Source organism: Theropithecus gelada, chromosome 7a (assembly GCF_003255815.1).
Source record: "Theropithecus gelada isolate Dixy chromosome 7a, Tgel_1.0, whole genome shotgun sequence".
Taxonomy (NCBI): domain Eukaryota; kingdom Metazoa; phylum Chordata; class Mammalia; order Primates; family Cercopithecidae; genus Theropithecus; species Theropithecus gelada.
In genome coordinates this window covers 13820651-13833832 of record NC_037674.1, presented here as the reverse complement: position 1 = coordinate 13833832, position 13182 = coordinate 13820651, and the positions used below count along the sequence as shown (strand labels likewise).

Below are 13182 nucleotides of genomic sequence, written 5' to 3'. Positions count from 1 at the left end.
CTCCTCTCCAGGCCATCTCTCCTCTTGCTCCAAACCCTGCCCCACACTGGTAAGATAAGTAATTTTCAGGAAGTAGACCAACAGGTAGGATAAACATACATGTATCATGGGCAACAAAATGAAAATTACTATATTATTATAAAGTTGCTAAAAGTCAAGGTCTATTTATAATGGCAAAAATGACTATTGGATATCATCCATTCTTAGTTGTTTCCACCTCATTATTATCTGGGATGGTATCTGCTTATCAAATCAAAATTTCCAGTGATTTCTTTTAGCCTATTACTATCTTTCTCAATCTCATCAACTTTCACTTTCTTGAAACTTGTACCTCTCCTAATTTCTATAACACTGTGGTCTCTCAGGACTCTTCCTGCAATTTGAAGGGCTTGCTGTTGCTTTTTGTTCTTATTGCTTTCTTCCTTTTGCTCCTCAAAGTGTATACTGCCCAAATTTCTGTCCCAAGCTCCCTGTATGTCTAGGAATTCAACCTAAGTAATGGACGGGATTATATTCATAATTTGACAATTTATGTCTGGTAAAAAGAATATATAACTGTATTACAGAAAAGTGGGAAAATGGAGATAGGAAAAAATCATCACCCATAACACTCCTCCAAAAAAGACAATAATTATTTTAGGGTGACCATAACAATTTAAATATTTGAGCACTTAGATAACTATGTAATTACAATTGTGAGCTTTAATGGATAAATATTAAATGTTAATTTAAATTATGTTCTCTTTGGCAAGAGTTAAACTAGGATCTTTGTAAGATTTCTGGTTTTACAACTGGTTGATTCTGGTCAAATACTAATTAGAAAACTTTTTTTGTTGTTTTTTAAAGCCATCTTGACTATACTAATCCCGTGTCTTCAAAGTCAGACTATCTAATGTTTTAATTACTGCTGAGTCTTTCCAAAAAGTAAACTGAGATGGTCTGCAGCTTATCTTAAAGCCTATCTACCACTCACCTCAAATGCATCTGCTCTTACTCTACTTTTCCAGGAAATTACTTCTTATGGCTAACATTACTAAGCTGGGTCCTGGGTAGTGGGTCTTAGTTGAAGAAAACCAGAGAAACTTACCTTTTTCCCTTCAGTATCAAACAAGGGCAATACATTTTAAGGTACATTTCCACAAAGCTAAAACTTCCTTCTCATGGTTAAGCTGTGCCCATTGTACAAACGGGTCCCCAGAGAGTTCTTATCTGTTAGAGGGTATCTATATCAAGACTGAGACACGAATGCTGAGGGTTCCCAAATTTCAGAGTCAAAAAAAAGTATGTATGGAACATTTCTGTCTATGTACTGTTCTTATTCTCTTTATTTTATGAAATTCTGTAGCACTGAGGCAGGGGCTTCAACTTACCTCCAAAAACAGAAACCCTCTAGGCAACCCGTGTGCAAACAGAAGAAAATGCTCTTTCTCAGGGTGGATGTAGCTTGACACCAGTGGCCATGTCTTGGCCAGCAAAGCCCCTGGATTTCAGCCCTCACTTACCCCCTAAATTGGGTGCCTGAAAATGGGTCCTCTGAACATATGGAACTCCTGTAACAATAAGAAAGGTCGCATTGAAACTAACGTCTCAGTCTTGAGTCTCTGCTTTCCTGAGCCAGAGTACTAGCATGTCCTGTATCTTCCTACAGCACCTGAGGAAGGACCTTTTACGTTCCCTAATGGGGAGGCTGTGGAACATGCTGAGGAGAGTAAGGATCGGACCATCATGCTGATGGGAGTGTCCTCACAGAAGATTTCTCTTCGGCTAAAGAGGACTGTTGCCCACAAGGCCACCCAGACTGAATCACAGCCTTGGATTGGCAGTGAGAGCCCTTCAGGTCCCTTTGTGCTGTCTTCCCCAAGGAAGACAGCCCAGGATACTCTTTATGTGCTTCCCAGCCCCACCTCTCCATGTCCCAGCCCGGTCTTGGTCAGAAAGCGGGCTTTTGTCAAGTGGGAGAATAAAGACTCCCTCATAAAATCAAAGGAGGAGCTCCGCCACCTGAGACTGCCTACCTACCAAGAGCTGGAACAGGTACCTTCCTTTTCCTTTTCCTTTTTCAGACTATCATAGAGAAGTGGAGCCAAACCAGGACAGAGCATGGAAACTGAAGATTCAGATCCGGCTGATTACAAGCAGTCTAAAACAAAAAAGGAGCAGGGGAGAAATGGGGGAGGGAGACAGGGAGGGAAGGAAGAAAGGATGGATTGATTCCAGCTTTCTCACAACCCACTGGGGGCCTTGGTTCACATTACACAAGTAGCACAGGCTATACAGGGCTCCCCGTCACCACACAGGTGGTGGCATTTTGGAGTGCTGGTGCCAGTGCCCAAAGCACTGTTTACTAGGCTCATGGAGAAAAACCACAGTATCTACTGGTCAGCTTTACTGTGCTGACACCACTCCTTTTCTAGATGGAACTAAAATGAACTTGCCTAAATCCTCCTTCCCTAGAGGTCTCCTTGGTATGTTCATCAGGGTTATGGTTTGGGATCATTATGGTTACCTAAGCATCTTTCTAAGAGAAGTTAGTGATCTTAGTTCTACAGCAACAACAATAAGAGAAAGGTGAGTGTATTGTGGCTCACCATAGAAAATGCCTCCCTCCTAACATAAACGAGGAGAATCTTTTCTAACACATCAGGGAATATGCTGATCTTTTACACATATTAGAATAGTGAAAGCAACAGTAGCAGGCAAATGCACAGTTGAATATAATATAGAGCAATATAATGTATAAAATATTAACAATTATGACAACAGGAGCTGCTTTTCAATGTTAGGCTCACAATGTCCTAATTACCAGGTACCTAACAGAGACAATGGAAAAGACAAAATAAAGTTTACCAAGGAAAGGAGAACAAGAGTTTGGAAACATGGTACCAAGGCTTGAGAGAAGGGAACAATGACATTAAAAATAGGAAAACAGGGCTGGGCAGCATTTTGGGAGGCAGAGGTGGGTGCATCAGTTGAGGTCAGGAGCTCAAGACCAGCCTGGCCAACATGGTGAAACCTTGTCTCTACTAAAAATACAAAAATTTAGCTGGGCATGATGGCAGGTGCCTATAATCCCAGCTACTCAGGAGGCGGAGGCAGGAGAATCACTTGAACCCAGGAGATGGAGGTTGCAGTGAGCTGAGACCAAGCCATGGCACTCCAGCCTGGGCGACAGAGTGAGACTCCATCTTTTTTTTAAAAAAAAAAAAAAAAAAAAAAAAAGGAAAGTAGGAGATGGGAACAGCAGAAGGAAGAAGAGCCAACAGCCAACTGTTGAGATACTCAATTCTGAAGGTTCAATCATGACTATACTTCTTTTTGAGTATACAACTCACAGGGCTGGCTCAAGAGGTTACCTATAATTGGTAAGAACCTACTGTCCCATGGCATAGTACTTTCTTAATTATAGGTAACTAAGCCATTTTAGAGACAGGGAAGCAAGGACACATTAATATCAACACTACTATTCACTTTATTAGAGAAGAAGGAATGCCTTTCTGGCTCTTCCCAAAAACATCAAGGTTGGCACTGTGTTTCTGGAGACCTGTCAGTGCAAACACAAAACCAATATCCAGCTAGTAGATTCCTTATATAGTTCTATATTCTACAGAGTGAAAAACTGTCCATGAGGGCTTCAGGATTCCCTGCATTGTCCTCAATGCTCTATCTTTCCTGTCAGACCCCCAGAAACTGAATTAGAGAAACATGTGAAGAAACAAGTTAGACAACGTATGTGGAACTCTTGATTTGGTGCTTGGTACAAAGAACATAATATTTAGAGAAACATATGAAAAAAGAACAACGGATTTTCTGGATGAATGGTACTCTCTTGCTCAGAGTTATCGTTAAGATGTGCTGTAAAAACCAAGTCAGAAGGTGGCAAAACATGGGTTAGACAAACCCCTTCCTCTTTAGGGACAGAAACTGCCAAATGCAACTTTTAAAACGATGAAAGAAACCTCAAAAAATGAACTCAATAGAATAGAAAGAACTTTGGTCTTGGAGGCAAAGATTGGGGTTTTCAGTCCCAGACATTGCTTACACCAGCTGTGAAACTCTACAACCTATTTGGTCCCTGTGAAATACAGGGCTGGGATTCCATGTTCTGTAAGGTTTGCCTCAAATCTTGACATTTTACATGCTGATGAAAGGGAAAAATGTGGTTGGCAACAATGCTTTGAGAAGTGGCTTGTAGGAAGACTAGAATTCCTACTCAGCAATATCAGAGGCAGTAAACCCTCCTACCATTTTGACCACCACCTCTCTTTACTTTTTAGGCTTGTCAGATAGACCTAAGGTCCAGAATTCACTGTGTGCATTTCAGAGGAACAATTATGTGTCCCACTTTCCCATTAAGTATAATCCTTACAATGACTAGTCTATGTGTAATTCAACAGTCCTATCCATAATAACTAGTCAAATTGTCAGTATTTACAATATGTAATATAAATTAATAAGTATTAATAAATATTACATATTAAGTATAATGCACCACTGAACCAGCACGGGACAAAAGCAAATAAAAGCTTTTATGTTTAGATATACCAGGGTTCAACTCTGCAGTTTTATACTATATGGCAACATTTTCCTTTGTAAGATTGGAGGTATACCACCTATTTTCAGGGTGTTTGTGAAGGTGAAGGTATTCCATTATCATGTCACACAGTACAGGCACATAGCAGGTGCTCAATATCATACAGCAGCTAAGACAGCTATCTACATAATCCAGATTGAGAAACAACCCAGTGTATCCCAAATTACCCAGACACTGTCTATATATAATATTCTCTTGGAGTAATCAGTATAGGATAATATAAGAACACTGGACTCAAAATCAGAAGACTGGAAATCAACCGTTGGCTCTATAATGATACCACTACAAATGAGATCACTAAATCTCAACTTGGAGGGGGAGTAAAATTCTTAACGTCATCAAAAAGTTCCATTTGTTTTCAGTAATTTGTGGGGAAAAAACTTAGATAAAATTAACTGTAACACCTCGCATGAAAGAATTCTCAGTTATGCTTTCACGGCTCAGACCTGATCAGAGACAGTTTCTGCCAAGTTGAGATCTCCCGCAAGAAAACATCCAAAAGTTTTGTCATTATCTACCTATTGCTCGGAAATGGTTTATTCTGCCTGCTAACCACTCACAAACTTTGATATGATAACAAAGACTAACTGCTGCTTACAAATGCTCGTTTGATATTTAACTTGCTATTTTCTATTCAGGGCAAAATAACTATCTTGAAAATAGTTTTTAATTCTCAGCCACAGTGAATAAGAGATGCCAATCAAAAGTAGCTCTCAATTTGTAATTCATCTGCTATTCATTGCTGCTTTATTAACATACCTCATTCTCCTTTCCCTTTAGGAAATAAATACTCTGAAAGCAGATAATGATGCCCTAAAGATTCAACTGAAATATGCACAGAAGAAAATAGAATCCCTCCAGCTTGAAAAAAGCAATCATGTCTTAGCTCAAATGGAGCAGAGTGACTGTTCTTAGCCCAGAAACTCAAGTAGCACAATCTGTAGATGAGTATAGTGGAGATCTCATTTCCTAAACTGTAACGCACAGACCTGAGGAACTTTAGTTGACCAGCTTTAAAACAGTACTTTAAAAGGAAAAGCCTGTTACTGTTTATTTACCTAAAAGATTCCTAATGTGCAGCATTGTTTTTCAGTCAGTTGACTCAAAGGGGGAAAACTAAAGAATGCAAAACCTTTGCTATTCATACCAATGACGTTCATCAAAAGTATGCGATCTAAAACACGACTGTCGCTTCCTTACAAAGGGGCATCTCAGTGGCCTGCCTGGCTGATTCGTCCTTAAAACTAAAATCTCTGGAAAATGTATTTGCTTCTTACCCTGTGTTTTCTGCAAACTGACTTATTTTGTTCCAGCCAAAGCTTGCTAATAATAGAAAACTACCCATATTCCAAAAGTAGATTTTCTCTGTATCCCAGCATACTTTGTGTACCTGGCTCCTTCTTCACTACCTCAGATCTAATCAACTAGCCTATGTACCCTCCTTCCTCACTACAGTCATAACACACGAGCATATCTACCTAGAAGCGAATTTCTACCGATGTAGCCACAACTTTTTAGAGGCCTATTAAACATGACATCATCCAATTGCAGGTCAACTCATAGTTGTAGCCTTGCAACTTAACAGTCATCATAAAATAAGTAATCAAATTAGGTACCTGGAAACGTAGTTATTACCATCTCATATTACTGTCTAATTAAAATAAACCTAACGCAAACATGTTTGTCCTTATATATTCTACAGTGGATAGAATTAGGAATTGATGGCTTTAAAAAAAAAATCTATGAAGAGTCTGTTTAACTCTTCATGTTCCATCTTTATCTCTGAAGTAAACTATTTTGAAAGTCCTCTTTTTTAACTGAATTTGTGCTTAACTGTCTTCACTATTAATACTATTTAGAAATAAGCTAATTGGATCAGTGGCTTAAATAACAGCTGACTGTGTGTACATATGTATATAATATGTATATACAATATCAGGCATGCATGTGGCTTGGAATTTTGTTTCCTCCATAAAATGTGGAAGTGAATAAAACAAGTTTTAGTCATTTATACAGAGTCACAAATATAAAGTTCAGTTTGTCACAAGATGAAATTGCTCACAAGGTAAAATTGTATTGTTTGGCAAAATCACAAGTAACAATCCTGTGAGTTTTCTATTATGCAGGTTAATAATAAATGGGCTCATTTAGTTGCCTGGGCAACTATTCACAAATTCATTTGTCAGCCTCTTTTCAGTTCTCTTAAAAAAACAAAACAACATATGATCATTTTCCTTTTTGGGGGTACTTAGCTTCCATGCCTATTAAGTCTGCTACTCGACTGACTTGAAATTCATAAACAAGTTGTCCAATTGCCAAGAATATGTTAACAATTAAAAGTTCCAAACCTTAAGCCAGTAGCACCAAGTCTTCATAAGAATACGAAGTATATATACAGTATTGCTTACCTGGAGGATTCAGATCATTTAGGAATTCTCTTTGATGAAAGGCCAGTTCCCATTTGCATTCCTCCTTGCACTGAATTTTAGTAATGTAGAACTAGCTTGTAGTTAGTGTTTCATTATATTATAAAGAATCATTTTACACACATATTTACCCTTTTCCAAATTTAAACTCAGAAATACCCAAAGCAGGCCTGCTTAGGCCCACTACCTGGCATATAAACTTAATAGTAACACTTTGTTATTTGCTTTTTATAGGACAAACATGAGTTAGGACAAACTCTAAAATTCATATTCTTCACTGTTCTTCTTTTCCTTTTATATAGACCAAAGATGGTATACTCCAATTTTTTAAAACAGTCAAGGAACACAATTTTTTTCATTCTTCCTACTCTGCATTCAAAATAAAGATCCCCAGTTTATATAAATAATCTATAGGGATTCAAAAGGTCGCAGTCCCCTTAATTAGCCAAATTAGCAATGGCTAAACAGTATCCAGTACTGCAGAATTTATCACTGAAATGGATAAGAGGAAACAGTTTCATCACAGGTTTTTACAGTCCAGCAAGGGGCAACGAGGTATAGTATACAAGTTAATAGTATTTGCGTTGAGCAACATGGGGCTAGAGGGATCACAGAAATAATAAGAAAATAAAAGCAAGGTTTTGGCTTATCAAGCCGAGTGCACATTTTTGCATCTCACACGACTTTAGTTTGGCCAGGTATTTATCTGCCAAAACAAGGACAAATCTTGTTTTATTAACAGCAGGATCACTTCTCTTTTTCTTTGCTGACTCACCTTTTTACTGGCCCGTTGTGAATTTCTGTCTAAAAATGTATAATATAGAACTGCAAGAAAAAAACAAATGTACAGATTGTAAAGTTTTTTGATACCTAATGTAAGTTTTCTTTGTGTAATATTTATATGATAAAAGACATTAGGATCCCTACAACATAAATGTCTTGTGTTTCTTCTACTTCGTGACCATGTAAACACTTTACCTGAATTTTTACTATAATCCACAGCTAAGACCACTCCCCTATTCTATTAATCAAATTGAGTTTTCCTGGAAGGAAAGGCACAGCAGCTATTCAGTTTAAAATTTTCTAAATCTTTTTACAACACAAAGAAGTAACACTATAGAAATATTCAATCTCTTTCCATCTTATTCATAACTTACAGTGGTCCCCAAATATTAAGTCTATAAATACTTAACATTAAAGGAGACAGACTTGAGGTTGTCCCTTCTCTGTGGCTTTTAATTCCACAGTTTCATCTAAGCAAAATAGCAAGTAAAGAAGAGATCCTTTGAAGCTATGTATAAAATTGGTAACGACAGCTCAATCCAGGTTACAGACCTACTCAGGGCAATTTATTTGTGGTCATGATTATTTAGAATGATCAGACATAGCCACAACTTTCCCTTAATCGCCAGCTAATTTTGGTTTAACCAAACCAATGGAGAGAGAGGAAACATTTCAGTCAAATTCCTCTGTGGAATGCATTCTGGAACATTTAGATGGGTGTGTATTTATCATTTGGGCAATTCATAATACTTCATACAAAGTAATGAAGTCACACTGACTGCCTGATCCTGAAGGCGAGATTAAACTGCCTGCTCACCTCCCCCATTTTCATCCCCACATTTCTCTCACCTGTGCTCCTTCCAAGGTATAGATAGTATCACTGCTCAGGACATTTTTCTGGTCACAAATTTTTTTTAGGTTGTCATGCCGCCTCTTGTCACAAATACAGGTAATAAGATGTTTTTTATTTAAAGTGTTTTCCTTTCTCTGTTTAATGAGGCAAGGTTTCCCTGATCTGCAGAACAAAAGTAAGTTCAAAGAAACCCTTGTTTCCCTTTCAATGCGTGCTTATGAGTAATAGTGTGGTGATTATGTATAGACAGAATACATGCTCTTTATATGGTCCAAAGGAAAGATGACTACTTAGGGCAGAAATTCCCAGTAAGATCATGTCTATATGTGCTATTAGATACCAGGCTGGACAAAAAGAGAAGAAAAAGGGGAAGGACAATGAGGTAATTAAAAAATGAAATTGAGAACCAGGCAAACAAGAATGAAAAGGAGATATCAAAAAAAGTGTTAGATTTTAGGAAGCAGTAGCATGCCATTCATCATACTCCATGGTGTATTGCACTCAATTTATAAAATATTTTCACACTATGGCCTTTCACATTAAGGCCCCAAATCTCCTTCCTGCTATTCTAGATACTGCTCAGCAAACTGTTCTACAAAAGAAGTTTTGACTGAACAAAGATTATCAGGAAAATCCCACTTTACAGGAGAAAGAGTAAAATATTAGAGTCTACCTGATTCAGCTTTTCATTCAATTCAGGTTTATAGGATGTGTACATAGGAGTGGTTTCAGCTCCAACACGATTCCAGGAGCAAGTGCTAAACTTTGACAGGAAACAAGTGATTGCAGTGAATAACGCAAGCAGCGCTCCTAAAGAAATCTTACGGAAAATCTAATGAAACTGATGAACTGTTGTTTCTGCCATATTTAGCATAAACCTTTAGTGGTAAAAAAGTTGAAAGTACTTGTAAATCTCCTTCATCAGCAACTAATGCTACCAAAAAAGAAATGAGGCAGAAAGTAAAGGTTTTAAATGAAGATTTTAAAATAACTTTTGAAATATTTTACTCAAATATTTTCTGAAAATTTTTTAAAAATTATTTTTCAGAGTTCATAACTACTGATAAAGGTATTTTCTTAATTATGGAAAGTCTTTTTTCAGCTATCACAAATGAAATTATATCTTTTCATTAAATATACACACACAAAAAATAACCAAAAAATTTTATATTTTCCTACCTTAAACACATTTCTTCAAAGGGTTAGCTTGAAAAATACATGTCTAAGATTACAGAATATTCAATAGTTACTTTTAAGGTTTTAACATTATTTTAGATTTTACCACAGAGTTTACCAAAAAAAATAACAACAAAAAAACTTGCTAAACATCAAATACCACTTGTCCACTGGGAACAATTCAGCTTTCTATCAGTTGAGTTGGTTGGATCACATTAAGTTGTTATGCACAGGTATTGACCAGAAGCCTACAATGAGATACAGATTTTACACTGAGATTGAAAAAATTTACAGGACCAGCTCTTTTTCTCTCTCTACACTAAGAGAAAAATACATTACTTGCCCTACATCTTAAGGCATTCAAATAGGCCCTCTATAAGTTTTTAACAAATTGTATTTGTACTTAGGTCTTTATGAAACAACCCGAGATGACGCTAAGTGTCTCATTCCTCATTTGACAAATGAGGACAAATCACTCCTTGAGAACTAAGGTCATTTCAATCCAGAGCACCCCTGACCTAGTGCCATGATTCAGATTCACAACTCTTGATAGCTAAGACGTTGACTGTTCCAACTAGCAAACCACATATAGCCATTCCCTAACTTTGTGTTTCCCAAATCTAGCTGTGAATCAGAATTACCAAGGGATGCCTTAGCCCTACCCTTGATCTACTGAAGCAGGAAATTACTGCCTTAATTCTGTGTGATACAGGTCACCCTGTCTTTTAATATTTGGATATCTAAAGTGAGAGCATATATGATGAAGAGACCAGTTTATAGGACTATTTCTCACACCATCATGTGAAGCTGGTATGTATCTTTGCTTCATTGAAGTATTTCTGACCTCAATCTTAAAACTTTGCTTTGTCAAACAAAATCATGCAGATTTCAAATCCAATTAGAAAATAAGTATGTACAGTAAAAAACTTGGGCTTCAATTAGTGAAACTTTAACAGAAACACGGCTAGAGAGGAATCTCCTCCTATAAGAGATAAAAATGATTCACAACAACTGCCTACTAAATACTGGAAGTGCCTTTCCCTATTTTGTAAAATCAAATGAAAAACCCACAAAACACATCCACAGCAATACAGGTGAGGCAAGGGTCTATATTCCTTTCCATTACAGGTGGGGTCATTTATATGTCTAAACCTGAACAAAATACAGGTAACAATCTAAATTCAATCATGACAATAAAATACTGTCCATTTTCCAAGTTTGATGGTATTATTTACATTTTAAAAAATAAGTTTTGTTCTTTTGTTTTTTAAAAAGACACAACATGCTCAAGGGTACATAGAATATGGAAAAAGTCTTCACTTCATTTGAGAGATCAACTGGTAGTAAAAAACAATGTTCTTACATATTAACAATTCAAGAATGGTATCACCAGGGAGTCTAATATGGTGTTTACTTCAAAGATGATATTCAAGTATGTTATTTAGAACACTATGTCTAATGTATCTATAAAGAAGCAAGCACTGCTATCTGATTTTTGTAGTTTTTAGTATCTTCTATATCCACCACCACCACCACCACCTCCTCCTCCATATGGATCTCCGTAGCCTCTTCCACCATAGCCCCCTCTTCCACCATAACCCCCTCTTCCACCATAATCTCCCCTGCCTTGGAAACCTCCTCTACCACCTCCTCCTCCTCCCCCCCACCCTCCTCCCCCTCCCCCTCCCCCACCACCTCCCCAACCTCCTCCACCCCCCCAGCCACCTCTTCCACCCCCACCCCCACCACCTCCTCTACCACCACCTCCACCACCACCACCCCAACCACCCCTTCCACCGCCGCCTTCTTGTCTCTTTTGCCAAGGGGGCATTTCTGGGGGTGGTGGTTCAATTTCATTCGGCCGGCCTCCCCTGTCAGGCACCCTTCCCATCAGCACCTGTGTGAAGAAACATTTTCTTTTAGTTTCTAATATTTTAAAAGTTAAAGTTTACATAAAAGTTTCAAGTGATGTTGTTTCTAATAAACAGAAGCCAATATTTAAGGACATGAAAGTATCAGACATGGCAATACAATTGAATATTAAAAATATTAAGTGTGGGATAAGGAGAAATCTGTTCAAGGATACAAAATCACGGCTAGACAGGAGTAATAAATTCTAGTTTTCTACACCATTGTATGATGACTATAGTTAATATATAGCTTCAAATAGCTACAAGGAGGATATTGAATGTTCCCAACACAGAGATGATAAATGTTTGAGAGGGATATGCCAATTACCCCTGTCTGATCACTATACATTGTATGTATCAAAACATCACTATGTTCATACATACATACAATTACTGTGTTTCAGTTTAAAAAATAATTTTACTTCCTGTTTACCAAGTCTGATAAAAAAAGAAAAAATGAATTTTTAAAAAAAGGAAATATGAAAAAATATAATATATGTGATACAAGACAAATTCCTTAGAATATACATATACACATATATATATTTTTTGTTTGTTTGTTTGAGACAGAGTCTCGCTCTGTCACCCAGGCTGGAGTGCAGTGGTGTGATCTCAGCTCACTGCAAGCTCCACCTCCTGGGTTCATGCCATTCTCCTGCCTCAGCCTCCCAAGTAGCTGGGACTACAGGCGCCCGCCACCACGCCCAGCTAATTTTTTGTATTTTAGTGGAGATGGGGTTTCATCGTGTTAGCCAGGATGGTCTCGATCTCCTGACCTCGTGATCCACCCGCCTTGGCCTCCCAAAGTGCTGGGAATACAGGCGTTAGCCACCGTACCTGGCCTAGAATATATTATTTTTAAACGATCTGAGAGAGTATTTTTGAAACTTAAAGGCTTAATTTTTTCTCACTTAAATTCGTTTAGCAAATTCTGTAACAAATGTAGTACCCACTTCACTAAGAAGTTTCTTTAGGAAAACATTTTTTTATATATATAACGACATACCTTACATTCATACCATTTATACAACAACAACTCTGGACTTTCCATTGCCATTGATTTGGTAATTGATTATCCAATAAAAGATTATATTCCTAAGCACATTTCATTTCAAAAATCTATGAAGTATATACAACATGGGACCTTAATGAGGTCAGAGATTGATATAAAAACTGTAATTCCAGGTATCACCGCAAAGAGAGAGAAGGATTCTCAGTGAACTACTTCTTTTAAGAAACTTAAGCTCACTGACTTTCAGTGATGATAATGCCATGTTATTATAAGGAAAACACAGTTGATATAATTCCTTTACTATGCTTTATAATCCTTTCAAAAATACACTACGGAAGAGTTTAAGTATCCAACCTTCTGTAGAAAGCAGCAGCTTTATGTGCCATGAGCAGAGGAAAGATAGCAATAAGAAGGGTGTCATCTGCTCACCA

The 13182-nt window shown here is 37.5% G+C and overlaps 2 protein-coding genes across 5 annotated transcripts in view; one reads left to right on the top strand and one right to left on the bottom strand.

The window, feature by feature from the left end:
* Nucleotides 1–7948, top strand: part of RASGRP1 (RAS guanyl releasing protein 1) — a 76392-nt gene extending 68444 nt beyond the window's left edge. For 3 of the 4 annotated variants that reach the window (XM_025390006.1, XM_025390007.1, XM_025390005.1), the window contains 2 exons: nt 1649–2034; nt 5372–7948. In XM_025390006.1, coding sequence (XP_025245791.1) covers nt 1649–2034; nt 5372–5506 — 521 coding nt within the window. In that variant the 3' untranslated portion in view covers nt 5507–7948. The remainder of the gene's footprint in view (nt 1–1648; nt 2035–5371) is intronic. The other variant, XM_025390008.1, reaches the window with a different exon arrangement.
* A 1854-nt stretch (nt 7949–9802) lies between these two features.
* Nucleotides 9803–13182, bottom strand: part of FAM98B (family with sequence similarity 98 member B) — a 32615-nt gene continuing 29235 nt past the window's right edge. The window contains exon 8 of the mRNA XM_025390736.1: nt 9803–11726. Within this exon, the coding sequence (XP_025246521.1) occupies nt 11334–11726 (393 nt within the window). The 3' untranslated portion in view covers nt 9803–11333. The remainder of the gene's footprint in view (nt 11727–13182) is intronic.